Source organism: Microcaecilia unicolor, chromosome 9 (genome assembly GCF_901765095.1).
Source record: "Microcaecilia unicolor chromosome 9, aMicUni1.1, whole genome shotgun sequence".
Taxonomy (NCBI): Eukaryota; Metazoa; Chordata; class Amphibia; order Gymnophiona; family Siphonopidae; genus Microcaecilia; species Microcaecilia unicolor.
Window position 1 is genome coordinate 144228049 of NC_044039.1, and position 22149 is coordinate 144250197.

General features: G+C 42.8%; 1 protein-coding gene across 1 annotated transcript in view; it reads right to left on the bottom strand.

The window, feature by feature from the left end:
* TMEM87A (transmembrane protein 87A) overlaps positions 1–22149 on the bottom strand; it is a 107834-nt gene that overhangs the window by 57391 nt on the left and 28294 nt on the right. Inside the window, 9 exon segments of the mRNA XM_030214515.1 lie at positions 1196–1271; positions 2616–2709; positions 6567–6666; positions 8054–8243; positions 9194–9255; positions 11031–11202; positions 12242–12265; positions 13243–13359; positions 13931–14028. Of these exon segments, the coding sequence (XP_030070375.1) occupies positions 1196–1271; positions 2616–2709; positions 6567–6666; positions 8054–8243; positions 9194–9255; positions 11031–11202; positions 12242–12265; positions 13243–13359; positions 13931–14028 (933 nt within the window).

Genomic DNA, 22149 nt, shown 5'->3' on the forward strand with positions numbered 1-22149 from the left:
CAAGAGGGTCGTCGGCAGCGGGGCCCAGGCCCCCGTGGCCCCACGTAGCTATGCCCCTGTTAAGAACTGCTATCCAAATTCTACCAGAACAATGGTCCTCAAGGCCACAAATGAGTTGTGTTTTCAGGATATCACTAATAAAAGGAAAGACAAGAGATAGATTTGCATATAGCTGAGGCCGTGTGCATGTGAACTTGAGTATTCTAAAAGGATATCCTGAACACCTGACCTATTTGTGGCCCTTGAGGATCATCAGTAATTCCTACTTTTTCTTATGACATGATGATCCAATCCCATACTAATAATAGCTATTCTAACACAATCTACATGACAAAAATCAGAGACTGCACCGCAATGAGCTCAACTGTAAGTGGTTTAACATTTCAGCATGAAATTAAGTTTGGTTGGCATTACTTCAGACTTCAACCACTGCGTGAAAGACATCAACAGTGCTCTAGGACTGGTATCTCCTTTGTAAAATATGATGGTATTTTCTCACCTCTGAAGACTCCATCAAAATGCAAGTGCAGCCATCTATTTGAATGATTGGATTTAAACTTTTTTTTTTTAGTCAGTTACTACACAGAACTAAACTGGTTACTCCTTGTGCTCGAAGTGTGCACTTCCACCACTGAGCAGGATGGCATCACCCACAATTCAGCATGGGAGTTTAGGACTGTTTATTTCGTTTCTTCTTTTTTTTTTTTTTTTAAATTCTGCACATAATTTAAATTGGTATCTACAAACAGATTTGGCTTACAGCACCAACTGTGGCCAAAATTCCTTCTTCTCTGGTTGGTCATTGTTGGTGCCTTCCACTATTTTTGCTGCATGTAAGGAAGCAAAATGTTGGTCCTCTGCCATATTCCAACCCCACCCTTTCAGGTGACCTCAACCTGAATATTTGCAAGGGCCAAGGACTCTACAATACCCAATGAACCCTTCATCTTCTGGTTATTGTGAAGCATCTGGTGATGTTGGAAGCTGGTCTTTCTCAGAAATTTCTTGCCTCAGAGGGGGGCAGGGGAATGGCCAACCCTGATAGGACCGTTTAAATATGTAACATCATTCATTTACCAAAACAAGAATTTTTTTTAAACATCATCCAGTTTTGTGATACTACCTCTTTAAATAAATAGTACATCGATGCAAGGATCAGGCACAAGGATAATATATCATGGCAATATTCAAAAGGATATCCATAAAATAATACAGGCATCCGTCACAGAGAGGCCTACATCTATTACCACAGCTGTAGTGTTAGACAAAAACTAGAGCAAGAGCAGCAAATACAAGATAAAAATAGAACGTAAAGATCTTTGTTATGAAAATGGTAAGATGAAAAGAAGAGGCTTAATACTGTGTAACAGTAAGGATATAGAGTTGAATTGATCAGAATTTAGTATACTGAACCAAAAGTTAGTGCTCATTCTACAAATCAAGAGAATGTATTTCAATGAAATTAGACTGTACCTAATGTAAAGTCATAAGGCTATGTCTGTAGTCTTATGGACAATGAAGAATCTAATAAAAATAAATTTAAGAAAATGGGTAAGACACAAAGATGCAACAGAGGAAAGGCATGAAGGGGATAAGATAACGTATGTAAAGAAATTAGAACATTTAAACCACATCTCTCTCAGGCCGATGTAAAGCTCAAATGATGAAAGCATCTAGCTTTACAGTATTTGCCCTGGATGCAGGGCCAGCGAAATGGCATTTAACACCTTAGGCAAACCATCAACCATGTGCTCCACCCCCTTGTTCTAGGAGGTAGCTCAAAGCACCCCATCCACAGGTCAGCAACCTTCCTTCCCCTCTCTACTTTCCCCCCTCAAGATTGCTAGAAAACATCTTTCCCTCTCTATCAACTCCCCAAGAAGGCAAGCAGCCTCCCCCCTCCTCAAGATGGCCGGCACCTCCCCCCTTTCCCTCCCCCCCTCCATGTTCAGCATCTCCCCCTTGCCCCTCCCTAGCCTCCCCCCCTTTTCCTTGAGGGTGCCACCCTAGATCTTCCCAGCTGCTGCAAATGTGCTCACTGCCAGCATTGGATTTTTCAGTAGAAACCAAGCTCAAATGCTGCTGCATCCTGCCTTTCCCCAATGCATTTCCTGTCAGGGGATGAGCAGGACACAGCAGTACTCTACTGAAAGGTCTTATGCTAGCAACAAGTACCTTGTGGTGGCTGGAAAGAGAGAAGGCATCAGCAGAAAGGGAAGGAGGGTGGAAATGAGATACTGCTCTGTTGTGCCGCACCCCCCCCCCCCAAAAAAAAAAAAAAATTGCTGCCCTAGGCAGATGCTAGTCTGTCTAGATACAAAGCTGTCCTGCATTACAGCAGCTGTAAGTTCTATTGTCTACTTCTATTCCTATGACAGTAGAACAAAAAATGATCAGAAATTAAACAAAAATATTCACTAACCAAAACTTTCTGTACTGCTGATCAAAACATGCTATTCTAATACAGCTAACCACAACTTTATCTAGGAACTATAGTACAGATCCTTCACTCTCCGGTGAAGGATCTACAGTTGAAAAGCTAAGATAAACAGCTGTCAGGTGAATGCAATTAGGCATGTGATCCACCTGTGTGACTTCCAATTGTGATTACTAACCCCAGTGGCTCGGAGAACACCCTCCATGCCAGAGAAAAGTAGATAAAGAGCTCCCGCTACAACCACTTTATGAAGTGTGGCTCCCAGTCGAGGCCTGTAGAAAAAAGGACAAATACAAAAATGCAAGCGCTGAATACATCAGTAGAGAAGGGAAAGGCAAGGACAAACTATGCTTCTGGGAACAAGAGTCATTATGTTCGAATATGCAGGATAAGCAAAGCGTCAGGTACACAATTTCAGGGATAAGACATTTCAGAACGTCATTCACAACATTTATGCTTATATTTGATCATTTCACCAGTATTAATAAAATTGTACATTTTATACCAAGCTGTACCTGCTATACACTGCCTTTTGTGAAATCTCTTTATAGGGATTCTTTATTTAAAAAAAAATTAACATTTTAACAGCACAGCGCTACTACTTGATATTATAGATATGCAAAGGAGCAATAATATTCAGTTTGTTTTTGGTTCAACCTTTAGGCTTCTTTCCCAATGTCTGGACTTTATTTTTGGCTCATTTCACACAGTCATTTTAATGAAAAAAGTGTTAGAACCTTTTTTAAGTGCATTAATCAGCTCTGAAGTGTGTTAACCCTTAGGTTATGCGTGTTAAGATGATTTAGGGACCCTTTTGCAAAGCTGCGGTGAGCACTAATGTGCATATCGCAGCAAAAAATGGCACACAGCAGGGTGCACTGGGGTGTCCTGCAGTAATTACGGAATATGTGTGTGCTACCCACATGCTAAAAGATCACTTTTTTTACGGTGGGGGCAAGTCTGGGTGTAGAGAGTAGGCGTGTTCTGCGTTAATCAGTTAGCACAGTTACATTGCTGCATGCTACCAATTAGCGCATGAGCCTTTACCACCTACATAATGGGTGGCGGTAACGGATCATGTGCTAATCTGTTTTAATGGCAAAACTTCAGCATGTTGCCATTAATGCAAAATTAGTAAATTTGGCCATTTTACCCAGCGGAAAAAATGGCTCTAGCATACGGGAAAGACCCACACAAGGGCATGCTAAGGCCACTTTTTACTGCTGTTTGGTAAAAGGTCCCTCAGTGTGCACTAATAAACTGAAGAAATAGAGAAAAAAAAAAGATGAACCAGAATGATCTATGTCAGAGAGATGTAGGGTAGTAAGAGAAAAGAGAGAAGAAGAAAGAAAGAAAGAAAGAAGTAATAAAAAACGGAAGAGAGACTGGAAATAAATTTAGGAGACCGGGATCACCACAATTAGAAAAAAAAATCATGGTGGTTAGCAGTGGTTACAAATATATTTCCAGTGTTAAGTGATTTGGAAAGTGTTAGCTTTGCCAATGTGCATTTCTTACGTCTTTGTACTTTGCACAGCATAGGGGGAATTGATTTCTATTTATAATTCTCCCATGCTGTAGTGCTCACAGATTACAGTATTTCAAGTTTCCATGTCCAAATTTTTAGTCCCATAGTTTGTAATTGGTGAGGGCTGATGTCTGTTCTGTGTGTCTGACTGAGGTGAGGGATTTTGCTAACAAGTCATGGTGCTGCAGACACAACACACAAGTTACTTGCTCAGTTTTTACAGTAGAGATGTTTTTGGCACTGTATCTACGGTACCATTCTTGCCATTTTTTTGTCTTGAGAGTTAGTGCTGTTGTGGCAGATAAGCTATTCAAACTGTGTAACAGAACTTACCTGAACAGTTTGTGCTACTTCAAAGTAACAAGCAGTGATGGAATTTTGTGTTGCTGTTACTAAGATGACACCAAAATTTGAATATATAATTTATTTTGCAGAGACAGTAGAATGGGCTGGGCCAGGCCTCTGGGGCCATAGCCTCACCAATTTTTTTTTTTTTTTTTTTTTTTTTTAAAGTATAGCATCATCAAATACACAATTTTGGTGCAGGGTTGCAGATTGGTCTATTTGTCCCCTCCAATCAAAAAGGTGTTCCGCTGCCAATATATATTTTTATATTGGAAAGCTGTAAAGTGAAACATCCAAGTTCTCTGCTATGTATAGATTCCAGAACAAGTAAAATGTTCTTGATGTTTACAATGAGATTGGTTTGAATTTGGCTACCATTCAACCTCATATTAAAAACTGTATGTACCACAGCAACCACAAATGTTTCACTGATGACGTAAATAAAAATTAAAACTTCCGTGAGAAATGAAAAATTCAACAAGTTTGTAAATAAAAAAATAAAGCTCCGTTTAGATTTTTTTTTATTCATTCACAAACTGTAGTATTCAGCGTATCACACATGTGAATATTGTGATGTGTGTCATGAGAGAAGAAAGGATTGAGAACTACTGGGCTAAACCAAAAATCAGAAGTCCTAATTATTAACCAGAATTTATGTTCATTATAAAAAAGACAATGCCTCAGTAAGGGGAGTCGGAAATCACAAATATTTTCAAACTGCATATGCTGCACTGTGTCAGGCATTAGTGTCATATGATGAATGAAATGTTATGAATGGTATATGAATCAGCTTACAATCATTATGTAGGGCAGGTCGCAGACCCTGACTGTGTGAATGATAAAGAATAGAAATGAAACATGCAATAGAATGCAATAATTCATGTTCCTGATACAGGTTATTCCTAGTTCATGATTTGTGTTGCCAAGTAGAAGATCTGGGGTCAGACTCCAGAGACCAATCACAGTCTCTTGAGGTGAGGCAGCAGCGGGAGGCTGGCTGGCCAGCCGGCTAGAGAGCAGCTCTGAAAAAATGGTGCATCCTGTTTCATGTTACAGGAAGAGGCCAAATTCTTTGCTTTATGTATAGGAAAACAGTAAAGGCTGCACAGCCCATCTCTCATGTGTCTGAGCTTGGTGCAAAGAAAAGGACTAGACAAAGGAGATTCAGTAGTTAAACTATGTGCCCACTCTTCTGAGCTTTAGAACAAACGCCTTTAAAACAAAAGGAAAAGGCTTGTTAAAGACGTCACCCATCAACCTTTGCTGCCACAAACTAAGACAAATTAGATGACTCTCAATCTGCTTAATAATAATTTTAAAAAAAATCTAACACAAAATAAAAGCAGTTAAGAACCTTGAGACTGATCTTTTTGACCCACTCTGTTCCTGCAACAGTGCCATAGAACCCTATGTCTGTCTCTCCTTTTCACTTCTTAAATGTATCCTATATAATCATTTGTACCTCCAACATTCTCTGGCTGCCTGGGTTCGTAACATCTCCTGACGTCAGCAAGCCTCCAGCGTTCCCTTCCCTCTCACTGTCCCGCCCTCACATAAACATGTAATGATATCAGAGGAGGGCAGAACAGAGAGAGGGAAGGGAACGCTGGAGGCAAGCTTACATCAGGATGTTACGAACGGAACGGAAGCCAGCCAGCCAGAGAACGTTCAAGTACAAATTGCTGGACATGGAGGGGAGGAGAGAATTGCAGGACATCAAGGGGAGGGGAGGGCGGGGCAGGGGACAATTGATGGACATGGATGGGATGGGAGGGGAGGAGAGGAGAGCATCGCGGGACACGGACGGGAGGGCAGGGAAGAGGAGAATCGCTGGACATGGATGGGAGGGATGAATCGCTGGACATAGAGGGGAGGGCAGGGGGAGAGAGAAAAAAAAGAACACTTACACAAGAGCCTTCCTAGGGCCCATTTCATTGTTGACGAAACAGGCTTGGTTCCACTAGTATTATATAATAGATACAATACACGTAAGAGTATGTCAACACCACACAACAATAATTTTGTTCCCTTTTTTTTCAGTTCAAAACAGACAGGCTCCTGGCTTTCAAGAGGGGAACTTAGTTTTTTCCCATGGCACAGCAGACAGGTATACAACACACAAAAAAAGGCAAGACAGGTACTGCTTTGAGCTATATGCTATACATAGCCACTCTACTTTATGCCTCTTTATCTAAGCAGAAGCTGTTACGCTTCCCTGTGAAAACAGGGAGTCCAGGAGAAAAGGATCTCACTTACTTGACGATGCCATATCCCAGGCTGACGATAATCACCAGGATGCGGGCCAACGAGCGCTTGACTGCCGAAAGCAGTTCTGCCAAAACAGCAGCTCCTTGCACTGTCAACAGTAAATCAAGCAAAGAGGAGGAAAGAAAACTGTGAAGGCAGCAACAAGGAAAAAAGTGTTCCAGCAATCAACTAGTGTTGTGTGGATCCCTCTCACTCCCTTCAGCTGAATGGTACTGTCCACATCTGCACACAGTGAACTCTTAACTCTAACGGACTCGCCCAATAGTCAGGATTTAATTTATAAAACACGATGTAACATTCTCAGAAGATTTGTCGAAGTAACTGCAGCAGTTATCCAGACAAAGCAGGTTTTCTAAATTGCAGCTCACAGACTTATCTAAAATTTTGTCTGGTCAACTCACTGACTGGACAAAATGTATCCATCTAAGAATGGGAGAGGAAAGCAGCATGCCAGGGGCACAGTTAACTTTTACCCAGGCAGCACAGATATTTAGCAAAGTCAGGGTAGAATTATTTGGTTAGACAGCTGTTTATGCACCCCAACTTTTTTTTATATAATTTTTTATCGAGTCCTATATCCCAGCACTCACAACCGAACATCACCAGATAACCAGATGAATATCTGGGTAAACCTAGTCAAATTATCTTATCCAGACAGTGGGCTGCTGAATAATCAGCCTGAGTCAATAACAGTGCCAGCTGATTGCTGTAAGGAGTATAACCGCATTATCCCCATTTTAAATTTCAAATAACTGAATAGTTAAATCAGACAGAAAGATCTGAGAAAGGCTGGAGGAGCAGCCTAATAATTAGCATAGTGGGCTCAGAACCAGGGGAACTAGGTTCAATTCTCACTGCGGCTCCTCGTGACCATGAGCAAAATCACTTAACCCTCCATTGGCCCAAGTACAGAAACAGATTGTGAACCCACTAGGGGCAAAGAAATTAATATGTAAACTGTACCACAGAAAGGCAGTATAATCAAATGTATCAACCACTTGAGAACTATTCCTATCATTGCTGTGCTGTTTAAAAAGTTTTTTTTTAATGGTTTTAGATTTATTCACAACAACAACAACAAAAAAGCAAGCAGCAAAAACACAACATAATATCTGCTTCAAAAACCCCACACCCCCCCTCCCCCATACACACTGTCTCCCTGGAATGCACTGGTTTCCATATACCAATATAACATCATCATGTAAAACCAAAAGACGAGATGCTTGAACAGTATCCCAATGAAAAAGGTCTACTTGTCATAGCCTCTATCCTCATGAGGTTCTCCAAGTCTCATAATTGCTCCAGACTTTATATAAAATTTAGTTAAATGGCCATGTCTCATTACTGGCATGCCCCCAGTAGCACACAGCCTTTGCACTTACTACACACTAATTTTTGCTATTAAATGCAAAAAGAAAAACAAACAAAAAACATTCACCACAGTAACATTTTAAAGTGTTCACTCACTCCCTTACCAGACTCTCCCTTTGTATCGGGGGGATGTTCTGAAATTCTGCCATAGAATACTGCTTCTCCAGCATTCCCAAGAAGATGACAGCACCAATCCAGAAATGGATTCTGAGCAGATCCCACCAGTAGCATGCAGACCAGGCTAGCCAGAGAACCGCCAAACAGCACGTACACGATACACATCACCATGAAGAACTAGCAGAGCAGAATCAGCATAAGCGTCACAGCCCAATTCCAAGCACAAATTGTACAAGGGTAACAGTTTTCTGATCAACTGCCTCTCTCAACGACTTCAGCATTTCGACTAATGACATGCCACAAAAAAAAAAAAAAGGAACATTGTGTGTGCCTAAATAGTACTGAACTGTAAGGTGACAGCAGAAGGAATAAAATATTTTGGAAAATTTAGGTGCCAGTCAAAAGATCTGATGATCCAATGTTTTCTGTTTCATTTACAACATGTGAAATACTGAAAAGAATTATTTTGCTCATTTTACTTTGATATTTTTTGCTTTTCTGTCATTTTTTGTATGTTTTGTTTTCTAAAATTCTAGGTTGCAGGTGATCTTCCTTCCATCCAATTTTTCCAGTCCTGTTCAAAGAAAATGCTGCCTTTGCAGAAATTCCAACAAAAGCATTTTCATGTCCAAACATCAATTGTCTATAAAGAAATGATGCACATTAACATGGCATGTAAACTCCCAAGAGGAAGATGTTCAATTGGGATACAACTATAACACATTTCATTTCACCAACAACAACAAAAAAAGAAATAGAAACACGAAAAATACCTGCACAAATACAAATGATCTCTGCCACCAGGGCCATTGAGAGCTGTGTGAGCAGTTACAGGCAAGGGTGCAAAAGTTGCTCCCCCTCCATTGTCTCCCCAGCTTGGCCCACAGTGCAAGGCGGGCAGAGGTACGTCTTACAGGATGTGATTCTAGCTCAGGACACTCCTGTTTGCTACACAAGCACATACCAAAGAGGTGGCATTGGAAAATTAATTTTCTGACTCTGTAGACAAGTACATGTGTAAGACAAAGAGTTTGAACACATAGCCCAAGTACTGTTAACTGCATTCTTTACACACATCCAGATGCAAAAGCAATATGAGAATCACTGAGGAATCTCAGTTTACTTACAATCATGAGTGGATAATCTCCAAGAGAGAGGTAATCGTATGGACCTTTCACTTCCACCACCACTGCCAAAACATAAGACAGCAACTGTTTTATATAAAAATCAAAAGCAGCTAACATGAGAATGGTTTCATTAGGTCTCAACAAGGAAAAGGAAGAGGAAGAGATTGCGTAGATCTTCTCACAGATGCCCAGATGATCAAAAGCCCTGCGCTGTTCCAAACAGCGCCCTAAATATAGCGCAAGGACAGCGCAGGGCTTTTCTGCATCGATGATCAAAGATAATACATGCAAATCCAAGCAGCGCTATTATCTTTGATCATCATGTTTTAGTGCGGGAGAAACCTCCCGCACTTGTTTGACAGGTCTGGGCTGTCAAACGCCCAAACCTGTCAAACAGCATGCCGCGCAAACCGTCTCCCACCCTCCCGCCCAGCGACGGGGGGGGGGGGGGGCTGGAGGTTCGGTCGGTCTCCAGCATCCCCACCCCCCGAACCCAATCCTTAAGTGGCCGCACCCCCGAACCCACGCTGCCTCCCTAAAAACGCTGTCCTACCCTCCCACCCACCGACGTGGGGGGGGGGGGGCAGGAGGTCTGGTGGAATCGCTCCCTTACATGGTCTGTAGCCACGCCCAGCGCATCCCAGGATGCAATGGGCGGGGCTGGGCGCCGCCATTTTGGCCGTCGACTGACTGGAAGAGGAGGGAGACAGGCAGGCTGCGTCCCTCCTCCAACAAAAGGTGGGGGGCCGGGAGGGGGGTGTCACGACACCAAAGCACACCATGGACCACCAGGGAATCTAAGGTCAACGCTGGGGGGAGGATTTGGGGTAGGCTGGAGGTCCACCGGACCTCCAGCCCCCCCCCCCCCCCACCCGTCGATGGATCACAGTGGTGGGAGGGTAGGACAGCGTTTTTCTGGAGGCGGCGTGGGTTCGGGGGTGCCCTCTCTGAACATTGGGGGGGATCGTCGGGGGGACCGGAGGTCCACCGGACCTCCAGCCCCCGTTCGCGTTTGCCTTGGGGGGGAAGGGGGGCCTGCCAGCATGCTGGACAGGGCTCACCATTCTCCCCAATGATCCGCAAAATCTAACGCCAGCTCGGAGCTGGCGTTGATTTTGCTGCAGCCAGCAACCCAATCTTTGGCGCGCTGGTCGCTGATCATTGGGGATGAATGCGTTAAGCACCAATTAGCATGCAATTTGCAAGCTAATTGCGCTAGAAGCCCTGTTTAGCATGCATTTGCATGCTACTTGCGCTGAGAAGCCCTCGAGTGCGCTGTTTCAGGCGCTCGAGGGCTCTGATCATGGGTCGGCTGCAAAACTCTGGCGCTAGTATGGCGTTAACTGCCTCTAGCGCCGGTTTGCTTTTGATCATGACCTCCAGACACTTCAGTACGAGACGCATAAAACCAGCATTTCTCAACAGATTCTTTTCTGTGTCATAACAGATTTAAAAAAAAAAAATTGGTACACACACACAAACATGGACTTTCCAGTGACCGCTAGGAATGAGTTAGCTGTGTGTGGCTTCTGCCTGCTCAACAGTAACTCAGTATTCTCTCTATCTCCAGGAGGTGGATGATGGATTTCTGTGCAGCTCGTGGACTGGTTTGCTCAGGCATGCTCTTGGACCAGTTAACTAACTGGTTTCCAGTACAGCAGGGTGAGTTAATTATTGGACCACTTTTAAGCTTTAAGGGGTATAGTCAGAGGATTCTGGTTCGCCCCCCCCCCCCCCCCCCCATCCTTCTCAGGAGCTGTACATAAATCCAATCCATTTATGCCAATGACTTAAGAGGAACTTTGTAGAGTCCTATAAAGTGGGAAATAAGGCTTACTAGCAATGCCATCATTTTCCAGCACAGTGGAAGACATGGTTGGTTGCACCTCAGTAATATCAGAGCTCTTGACTTTGTCACTAGACTCTTTGGAAGCACTAGATGAAATCTCAATTTGCAATATGAAGTTGTATGGTCCATCCCGCCAAGTTTTAGTCACAGCATTCATTGGCTGAAAAGCAAAGCAAAAGGTGTAAGAGTGGATTACTGCCATTACTCTAGGGTCAGAAGTCCATTTGATTGGATATAAGTGAAGAAACCTGTACTGTCCTGTTGGGTACTGCACAGAACATACCTTTTCAAAGCCCATGAGAATTACAAGTTACTTCTAAACATTACACGTTGGAGGCAGTGAAAATGGTTTCAAACTGTTCTGTAAATCCAAAACATGACTCCTTATCACACTGCCCTTAAATTACACCCACAATAAAAACACTGAATAGCACCAAGTGATGACTCAGTATTTTATTGTAACCATACCCTAAAAATTACATCAGAGATTGCTAAAAGTCAAGGCACCATTAAAAATGTCCCCTCCTCATTTCTCCCCCACAAGACAACTGATTATTCTGGAATGGTGAGAGCTTCTTTCTTCTCTGCTCTTTGAAGCACACACACAACGCTACCCGAAGCAGTCACTTATCTTTTTTTTTACTAGTACTTCTTCCTTATCTTCTAGCTCACTTACCCTGTCCTTTATCCTCATCTCTCTTTATTCCCTTTTCCCTTAATTGTTCTGTTTACCTGTGTTATCTAGATTGTAAGCTCTTTGAGCAGGGACTGTCTTCTGTGTATGGTGTACAGCGCTGCGTATGACTTGTAGCGCTATAGAAATGTTAAATAGATAGATAGATAGATAGCTCAGTCAAAAGCAGTGCTGGGGATTCTAACACCATGAACCTTCTTTCATAACTACCTGAACATTTTTCCCCTCTTTTTATAGGACCATCCTCACAATTTCTAACCTGGAACCTATGCACCAGGTCTTTTTCAGAATCTTATCATGGTTTCTAAATCCAGCCACTAGGTGTAGCTTTTTAACAAGAACTACAATGCCCTCCTTGATGCTGTCTCTGTAGCACCCCGTGCTCCAGCTGACCCAGATGAAAGATCTGATGAGGGAATTGAATCAGGAACCTTCTGCATGGAACTGGACAGCACTAACCACTGAACTGGTCCCTTGCTACTTACTTTTAAAGTAAAGCAATTACCTCTCCTTTCTCCTTGTAGTAAACCTTTACAAAAAAGAAAAACATGAAACTCATGTAAGAACAGCATGGACACTGTAAAAAGACTATCTTAAAATACCCCCGTGACATTAAATTTCTTTGATCCTACTTTGAGGCAAAGCCTTCAGTCATACATCATTTTGTTTTCTAAAAATTCAATTCAAAATGCATTAAAGCAGGAGTTTCAGCAATCTAGACAACATGTTCTACACTTTCTATTTTCCTTCCTCCTGTTCTCCATGATCATCTCTTTTCTCCCTCTGCAATTTGTATCTTCAGACTCTACACTACTTTGATGTTTTATGCTAAAGGTGGTTTAGCAAATTGTGCAAACTAGTGAAACAAATTCCTATTTGGATGCATTTTGAATTATATATATATATTTTTTTTAGCAGAATGTGAAATGTACAAAAGGTATGAAGACTTTCACTAGGTATTGTGTAACTGCCTCAGTGTGAGAATAAAGAAATTCAGTGTCACTAAATGCAGTGTCATGTACTGAACTGTATATGGGGACAGTAACTGGTGTTATTCTCATTAAAAAAAAAATTCTCTGTATAAAACAACCAAACCAATACTGACCTAAAGATTTCTGGCCAAATATACAGTTTACTAGAATTGATATACTGTTTTTCTCAGATGTGTCAATTCTGTGAAAGCACTATATAGACCTCTTTCCACCCTGACAGCCTAATGAGGACCACACAAAGTTTAAGAAGCTCTTAGGTACAGTTCACTTTAAGACTGCCACCAGTGCTACTGATATCCAACAAGGAAGCTCTTGGACTTAAAAACATCCTTTGTACTGCTTCACCACTCTCTTGGCTTGGTTGATAAACAGGTTCTTGCTGTTTATCAAAATATTCCCAACTTCTTAGTGCAGTACACACTGCAAACCCCTATATCTTACAGCTGATAATTGTGTTTCTGCCCGTTAACACTCATTAGTTCAATTCTTGCTACAAAAAAAATTACACCCACACCTGTGGTTTCAGCAGCCCAGTGCAACTAGAGAAGAATAGCGAGGCTGAGGCGTAAGATTCAGGCCCTGCTGCATGCTCTTCTACACTGGATCTCAAGTAGTTCTCTGTTTGCTCCTCCTGTGAAAGACAAACCACCAGCTTAAGATAGCAGTATGCAAACAATACAGTTTCTGGAGGAAGCCACTGCACCTAAACAAAACGGAAAGATTGTTTTTTTAGTTACGACCAAAGCACTAACTGGGCTATCTGTTTCAGAAGTATCAATAAAATAAGAAACACAACTGACTTTCAGAGTTGGCTCTACAGAGCATCTTACACTTATTGTACAGTGCAACAGCTGCAGCAGAGTTGCACAAAAGCACTGGGATAGTAACTGCAGGATCCCAAACTGACTGCAAACCCCAGAAGTGCAGGGTAATCCTGACTGAGCTGTGGCTGTTGTAGATAATGATATGCTTGCAGGGGAGGGGGGGTTCATTTACCGACAGATATTTGCTGTAAATTAACTCCTTAGCTGTGCAACAAAAGTGTTACCAACCCAGAACACTGCATTCTAGACCTCAGTGTCAAGGTGTTGATTTGGGATCTTCAGAATACATAAGAGGAATTCAGGAATGGAAATTGTTTTCTTATATGTGTGTGAACATACAAAGATGTAACAGAAAGCAGCACGAAGAATGATGCTTACCCCAACATTAGAGACTTCATTGTAGCACTCCAAATATCGAAGAGACCAGGTGAGATTATAACTTAGGGAGGTATCACAGTTCTTCTCTTCTCCTTCAACTGCAAAACAAATATGGCATTAGAAGAAAGTTGAGCTGGTTGACCTCTAGCCTTCTTTCAGTAAGAAATTACATAGTGTCAGATTAGATTTACATACTTTGCAGACTGTATGTTAAAACAAGAATACAGAGAACTAATAGCCAGGAGTTGCATGGTCTTGTGTAAGTTTAAGTTACCTACATATCTCCCAGATATACCCAGCTAAAGATGGAATATATAAGCCACACATACAAAGCAAGATCTTAAAAGAAAAGCATAGAGGCATTGTTCCATTTGGTACACAAAGGTAGTAATCTTATTATAACAAATCAGAACATCTTCACATGGACACTTTTTTTTTTAAGCCTTCATAGTGACATCCAAGGTTACAAGAAGTTTGTTTGAGGGCAATTTATTATACACTAATGGGCAGGCAGATGCTGTTCAATAATAACTTACAATATCAGCCAGAAACTAAACCAAAGGTTGGCAGATGACGTCAAAAACTATGGGTCCCACACAGTGGTCAATCACAGCCCCCAATGCATTCCAGGTGTCTCATGTGCTCTCTCTCTCTCTCTAGCACAATCCCAGCAGCACCAGGGGGAACAATATGCAGGTGGTACACTCTTCAGGTCTGAGTTTCACAACTGTGATTAGAAATAAATCAAGCACCAGAGAATTCTTAAAAGCTACGGGTTAGCAATTTTCAAACAGGATTATGAACAGCAGTAAGATAAGGTGCTGAACCAAGAAAATGGCTGAAATGAAAATTTGGGGAAAATTTTATATTGAAAGTGAAGCTTATTTCATATGCCAAGATGCTGATATTTCATTGGCTGCAATGATTGAAATGTAGCCCGCTCAAGGAAAATATATGCATGACCAAAAAGCAAGAACAGAGAAATGAATAAAAGAAAGCTAGGATTTGATCATAGGCGTAGACTGGGGGGGCGAGGGGGGGCAATGCCCCCCCAAACGACGAGGACGTGGACTGGCGCTAGAATGAAAAAAAAACAAAAAACAAGCAGGCACGCGCTCATCTCCGTCCGCTTCGCTGCTTCCCTGCCCTCTCTGTCTGCGTCCCGCCTTCCTCTGATGTCATTTCCTTTCGGGCGGGACGCAGACAGAGAGGGCAGGGAAGCAGCGAAGCGGACGGAGACGAGCGTGTCTATCTACCCCCTCTCTTCCTACCCTCCCGGCGCAGGCAGCACCAATCTTCTCTAAGCCTTTCTTGTTCCTGGCAGCGGTAGCGACGTACACGCTACCTTCAGCTCTGCCCCGAAGCCTTCTCTTCAAGTTCCTGTTCCCGCATAGGTGGGAACAGGAACTTGAAGAGAAGGCTTCCGGGGCAGACCGAAGGCAGCGTGTATACGTCGCTACCGCTGCCAGGAGCACAGAAAGGTTGAAGAAGACTGCTGCCTGCGCCGGAGGGAGGGAGGGAGAGAGGGGGTAAACGGAGTCACGATCCTGGACCTCGCGGGGGGGGGGGGGGGGGGGGGGGGGCAGAAGAGGGAAGATGAGGGGGACTGGGAGGGTGGAGAGCAGAGGGAAGGAGTAAGAGATGGATGGGACTGGGAGGGTGGGAAGGAGCAAGAGATGGATGGGACTGGGAGGGGTGGTTGGGGAGCAGAGGGAAGGAGTAAGAGATGGATGGGACTGGGAGGGTGGGAAGCAGAGGGAAGGAGTAAGAGATGGATGGGACTGGGAGGGTGGGAAGGAGCAAGAGATGGATGGGACTGGGAGGGGTGGGTGGGGAGCAGAGGGAAGGACCAGGAATTGGATGGGACTGGGAGGGTGGGAAGCAGAGTGAAGGAGCAGGAGATGGATGGGACTGGGAGGGTGGGAAGCAGATGGATGGGATTGGGAGAGGTCAGGCACAGCAGAGGGAAGGAGCAAGAGATGGATGGGACTGGGAGGGGTGGGTGGGGAGCAGAGGGAAGGACCAGGAATTGGATTGGACTGGGAAAGGAGGTGAGCAGAGGGAAGGAGCAGGAGATGGATGGGACTGGGAGGGGTGGGTGGGGAGCAGGGGAAGGAGCAGGAGGTGGAGGGGTGGGGAGCAGAGGGAAGGAGCAAGAGATGGATGGGACTGGGAGGGGTGGGTGGGGAGCAGAGGGAAGGACCAGGAATTGGATTGGACTGGGAAAGGAGGTGAGCAGAGGGAAGGAGCAAGAGATGGATGGGACTGCGAGGGGTGGGGAGCAGAGGGATGGACCAGGAGATGGATGGGATTGGGAGAGGTCAGGCACAGCAGAGGGAAGGAGCAGAAGATGGATGGGACGGGAGGGATGGTGAGCAGAGGGAAGGAACAGAAGATGGATGGGACTGGGAGGGGTGGGGAGCAGAGGGAAGGAGCAAGAGATGGATGGGACTGGGAGGGTGGGGAGCAGAGGGAAGCCTACTGGAAAGAAGACACTGCATAAAACAGAAGACACTGGGATCAAAGCGAATAGAAAAACTACATGATCAGACAACAAAGGTAAATAAAAGTTTATTTTATTCATAATTTATTAATTGAAATGTGTCAGCTTTTTGAAATGTGCATCTGTGATATTTTGCCTGTAAATTTCATTTCCTTCCGCCATATTAGCATATTCATTTGCATATGTATATATGCAAATATGCTAATATGCTCCGCCCATTTTTTGCCCCCCCAAATGAAACAGTCAAACTACGCCTATGGATTTGATGTAATATCTATGGGCTTATTAGGAGCATCTCTACATGTAAATAGCAGTTTTTACATGTGCAGATTGCACATATACAAATAGCAATTTTAGAAAGCTGCCATTTACATGTAGAGATCCACACCATGTACAGCTTTTAAGGTGGTGTGTTGTGAGTGGGCTTATAATGGAGTAGAAGTTTATCCTAATGGTTTGTGCAGTGGGCTAAGAACCCAGGGAACTAGGTTTGATTTCCAGTGCAGCTCCTGTGATCCTGGGCAAGTCACTTAACCCTCCATTGCCCCAGGTATAAAAATTAGATTGTGAGCCCACTAGGGACAGAGAAAGTGCCTGAATGCAATATGTAAACCACTTTAATTGTATCACAGAAAGGAGGTGTTATAAAATAAATAGATCTACATATGTATTCTCCATTTTATAAAGGATAATATACTTGCAGACCTGCCTGAAGGGGAAGGTAGATAGGTGCACAAGTTAGTAGAACCCTCTAACTGCACCCCTCCACACACACGGTATTCATTAGCACCCCCCCTCCCCCACTAGCCACCTCTCCCCTAGACAAAGACTCTCACTCCCTACCCTGGGTCTTACTGGGGGTCTCTCTGGTATTCAGTGTGGGACACGAGTGATATAATTTTATAAAAATAAAAAAAAGAACAAAAACAAAAAAGCTTGTTTTCACAGATACTCATGGAAAAGGGCTTTTATAAAATTACTCCAGAGGTTATGTACATATATTGTAGATATGAAGAATGTTCATGTCTACTTTTATGTGTGATCTAAGTTTAGGTGTGTTTGGAGGAGGAACCTAAGTTGAGCACGAGTGATGTAAAATACACATGCAACTTTACACCAACTTCTAAGCAAGTGTAATGTACATTACTGCACTTACTCATGATTGTTGCAGTTTTATAAGGCTATTTTATATAGATAGGCACCTATGTGTTTGTACAAAATAGCCCCAAAATAGGTGCCTTCTTGGACTTAGGCGAATTTCAAGTTAGTTTAGAATGCTGTGTCTTATCAATTTAAAAAATATGTATTAAGTGCAGTTCTTCATAGAAACCCAGAATGAAAAAATTCCAAAAGGAGTTCCAATCACTAGCGCTCCATTGGGTACATCACAGGAGGCAGTTTTGGGGGAGAAGGAAATCAGGTATTCCCCTTGTGGTCCCAGAAGCTTGGACCAAACCCTTAGATAAATACAGGAATCATGTGAGGGATAAGAGAAGAAGTCAGATATTCCCTCAGGCATCCCAAGAATCACAGGCCCAATCCTGGGAGGCGAGGGGCAGGGAATCCTGATGCCAAAGAACTCGTATCCCCAAAATTAGCTGTTAGAGCCCTGGTATGAATTCTCAGGGACAGAGAGATACAAAAAGCCTTCCCTGAACAAACCTCAACTCAAAAACACTGGGGGAAGAAGCCTATGTTAAAAATCAATTAAGTCTAGGAAAAGAGGCTACACGCCACCAATTTAACAATATCATCTGAATTTAATGCAGTGCATCATGTCTTACTAACTGAGTGATGTAGGCATTGTAGGGCCTATTTTCAAATGGTTTCAGGAGATTTTACCTCATCGCAGTTATTCCGAGTGCTAGAATAACTTGTTCCAAATATTGGTTTGAGTTCTGGTGTTCCACAGGGTTCCCGTCACCATTATTTAATTTTTTCATGGCTTACTTGGGAACTTTAGCTGGATCTGAAGAATTATTGTTGTTCTATGCAGACATTTTAATGGTATTACTTGTATTTGATAAGCTGAAAGATATTGTTGTTAGGGTGTCGTTTTGTATAGAAAGGGTCCAATGTTGAGCCTTGAAAAACATGTTAAAATTGAATTCAAATAAACCAAGGTGCTTTGATTTAAAGGACCTGGAATTGTTACATCCAAGCAACTTATATTCTCTGGGGATAACACATTTCCAGTTGAAGATAAATCTATGGTTCTGGGGGTGGTCCTTGATTCACGACTAATCTCTGAACCACAAGTATACTTGCTTTGGAAAAGAGCAAATGTTCAAGCTGAGACGATCGAGACTGGTAAGGTCATTTTTTCATCAATCGGCTTTTAGGCAACTAGTTCAGATGCTAGTATTGACAACTTGATTATTGTAACGTCCTTTACTCAGGTTTTTCTGTGAAACCTCTGAGGAACTTACGACTGTGAGCCCACTAGGGACATACCTAGTACCTGTAAAATTAAACTATAAACCGCTTAGGTCTAAGTGGTATATAAATACTTAAAATGAATGAAACTTCAGCTAGATTGATTTTTAGGCTTAAAAAATTTGATAGTATTTCTCTTTATATGATTAAACTGCATTGGCTCCCGGGTCAAGAGAATCTTGTTTAATCTGTTTCTATTTTTTCTGGCTATTATGAACTCACATCCGAACTTGTGGCAAACAGTCTGTGGACCTTTCTCTAGATCTTCTTCCCAGTTACAGTCCTTGAAGGTTTTACATCTTTTACATACTAAAGGTGTAAGATTTTCCAGATTGGCTGGCTCTATGTTTCCTTTCTTTGTGATTTCTAAATGGAATCTTCTACCTTTGGGTATTAGAATATGTTTGAACTATTTTACTTTTCGTAAAAAGCTTAAGACTAATTGCTAACCATCCTTAAATGAGGCTCTTCTTTTTGACTTTAATGAGATATTGTTGGAAATTTATGTGAACTTTGTAATACTGTGTTTGTTTGGACTCAGATATGGAGATATAGCAACATACAAGAGATGTAAAAGAAAGGGAATGGGACTTGGAAGATGAAGTGACTTGCCCCAAGTCACAAGGAGCTGCAGTAGGAATCGAACCCAATTCACCAGATCAAAGCCCGCAGCACTAACCAGTACACTACTCTCCACTCCTGGTATTGGTATTGAAACAGATCCCAGGATTCTAGGAGCTGCAGGGGAAGGGATAGACCTAGGTATATTCAATGAGAAAAGCAAGCTCAACCCAGAGGAGAGCAGTGCAGGCTCAGGCTTACTCAGTCCTACGGGCAACTTATATAGGAAGGCTGGGAAATGCAGTACCTAGCCCCAGCCACCAATGATGGGAAGATAATAACTCTGAGATTATTCCCTAGAAGAAGGAAAGGGGAGGAGTTCAAAAGCAGTCAGAATGGGATTCAGAAGAGCAGTGTAGAAGGCAACCACTCCTGATGGAATTAAAAGCTTTGTTCTGAACTTGAGACAATGGAGACTTATGAGTTGGTCCCAGAATACATCTCTTCAAAGGAGGTAAGACACTGATAACTGAAGGGAGTTGGTGAGAGCTGTATTTCTCTCTCATGCCCCAATGCTCAGAAGCAAACATGGGCACTAGAGGCTACTAGCACCAAGTTTGCCAGTGCAATATGATCAGAAGGTCCTTATCGTGAAATACAAGAGTTCGCCATGGATCAATGCTAATCACATGCAAATAGGATTAAATTGCATTCCCTCTCTTGCACAGAAAACAGTGCCCCAGAAGGGTGCACTACTGCACAAAAACGTATGCCACCTCGGAGCAGGCGTTACTCACATCCAGCAAGGTGATAGGGTGGAGGTCCCCTTCCTTCCCACATGTAGCCAGTGAAATGCTGCGGTAACGTGAGGCAAGGGAATCCTCTCCCCCCATGGCAATCGTGCTGCAGAAATGTAAGGGGGCTGCAGGAAGGCCGTGTGAGAGGAGTACAGGAACCGTTAAAAATCCATCTATGGAGATGGGTACAGAAGCAGTAGACTGCAACTGGCGGCCAGCTAGTTCGTATACATGGGTGGTGGGGTCAATGGGATAGGGGAAGTGAGGTCACATAGGCTGCTGCAGGCTCCAGCTCCCGTTCCACTGCCCCTCACTTTCACTCAGATCGGTTCTCTACCTTTGCTGTGCTGCTCTCTCCCCCAGTTGGGTTAGGCACAAGCACAAGAGCTTTGCACATGCCCCTAGCACAATCCTGCCACTTTACATCCTCATGCTCAAAGCTAATAGCGCGCATATCATTTGCATACTATTTGCTTCGAAGATGAGGAAGTTATTTTTAGGTGCTATTTTCGGAACTGTTCTGTACCGCACCAGAGTTTTGAGCATTGGGGCCTTAGGGAATTGTTGACTGAAGTTTTTTTATTTGCTGCTCAGCTCTAGGAAAGTTCATAGTGGGAGGATTTCACCAAAAAAGCAAGTGGGCAGAACTTCACCTCCTTATATTTTATTCATTTTTTTAAAAGTTTATATTCCGCACAATCCAATTGTTCTAGGCGGGTAACAACATACTGTATATTAAACATACAGAATGCCTCCTACACATTCGTCATATAAATCACACATGGAATTATCTAATACAAGCAACATGTTAGATACAATAGCACAATTCCTGTCATCTTAATTCAATTCAAGAACCTGATGTTTTTTTTTTGAAAGACATGGTGTTTTCAAATGTTAAAAGCATAGATGTCGCTGTGAACTTCACTTGAAGGTGCCAATTGTATGAAACTTGTGCATCCAAGTTTAAGTACAAACATTAAAGAAGAAATAAAGAAGGTTAGTGATGGGTGCTGCTAGAGTGCAGCCATTTTGCTTTGAGAGCCATAGAACTGAAAACTATGGCCTAGGCAGCTGCGAGTGATATTTTATTTGTTTTTAGAGATTATTTTCAGTTTATTTAAAGAATGTTTTCAACCTTAGACTGTAGACTTTAAATGGAATTAAAATCTAAGGGAACATTGGAAAAGCAGACCAAAGTAGTCAGAGGGCAAGGATTGACTGAGCTATGTGTACCTTCTGGGGTTAGCCCGATATAAAGAGGAAAAAAAAAAAGCAAAAGGCTAAGCTCTTTTTCTGGAACTTTGATAACAGCTGCTGTTATAATGCATTTCCAGAGACTTTTTAAAGTAAGGAGGGCCCTGTGTTCTGAAGGAGATCACAACCCTCTCTTACTGACCTGGTCACATCAACAGAACCCATACGCTTACCCAACCAGAAAAGGGCAACATCTGAAAGAAGAACTTGACCACCTCCTACTGACTCAGTTACATCAGCAGGAGCTGCATGATCACTCTACCAGAAGGTGCAACATTATCCTTTGCAAGTTTGAGCTCAAATCTCTCTCTCCTGTTTGGTGGCATAAAACTGCTGTCAATAAAGGAATGGTATAAAGCAGGAATGGGTAACCTGCAGCCTGAATCTGGCCTGCCATTGAATTTTATGCAACTTGCAAGAACATGGAAAGTACAGAAAACGTCCTTAGCAAGAGTTTTGGTGATTTTAAATACTGATTTTGCAAATGTTTTCAGAATAACCACTCCAGCAGTTTGTTGCCATAATTTTTAGTTAAATTTTTTCTTATCACAGGTGGTCTATGGAGCTTTATGCATTGCTGGTTCAGACATTATGTTATGGCCCACTAGGGACAGTCCTGTGGTTCTCTGTGTATAAAAGTTGCCCACCCCTGGTATAAGGGGTTTAGA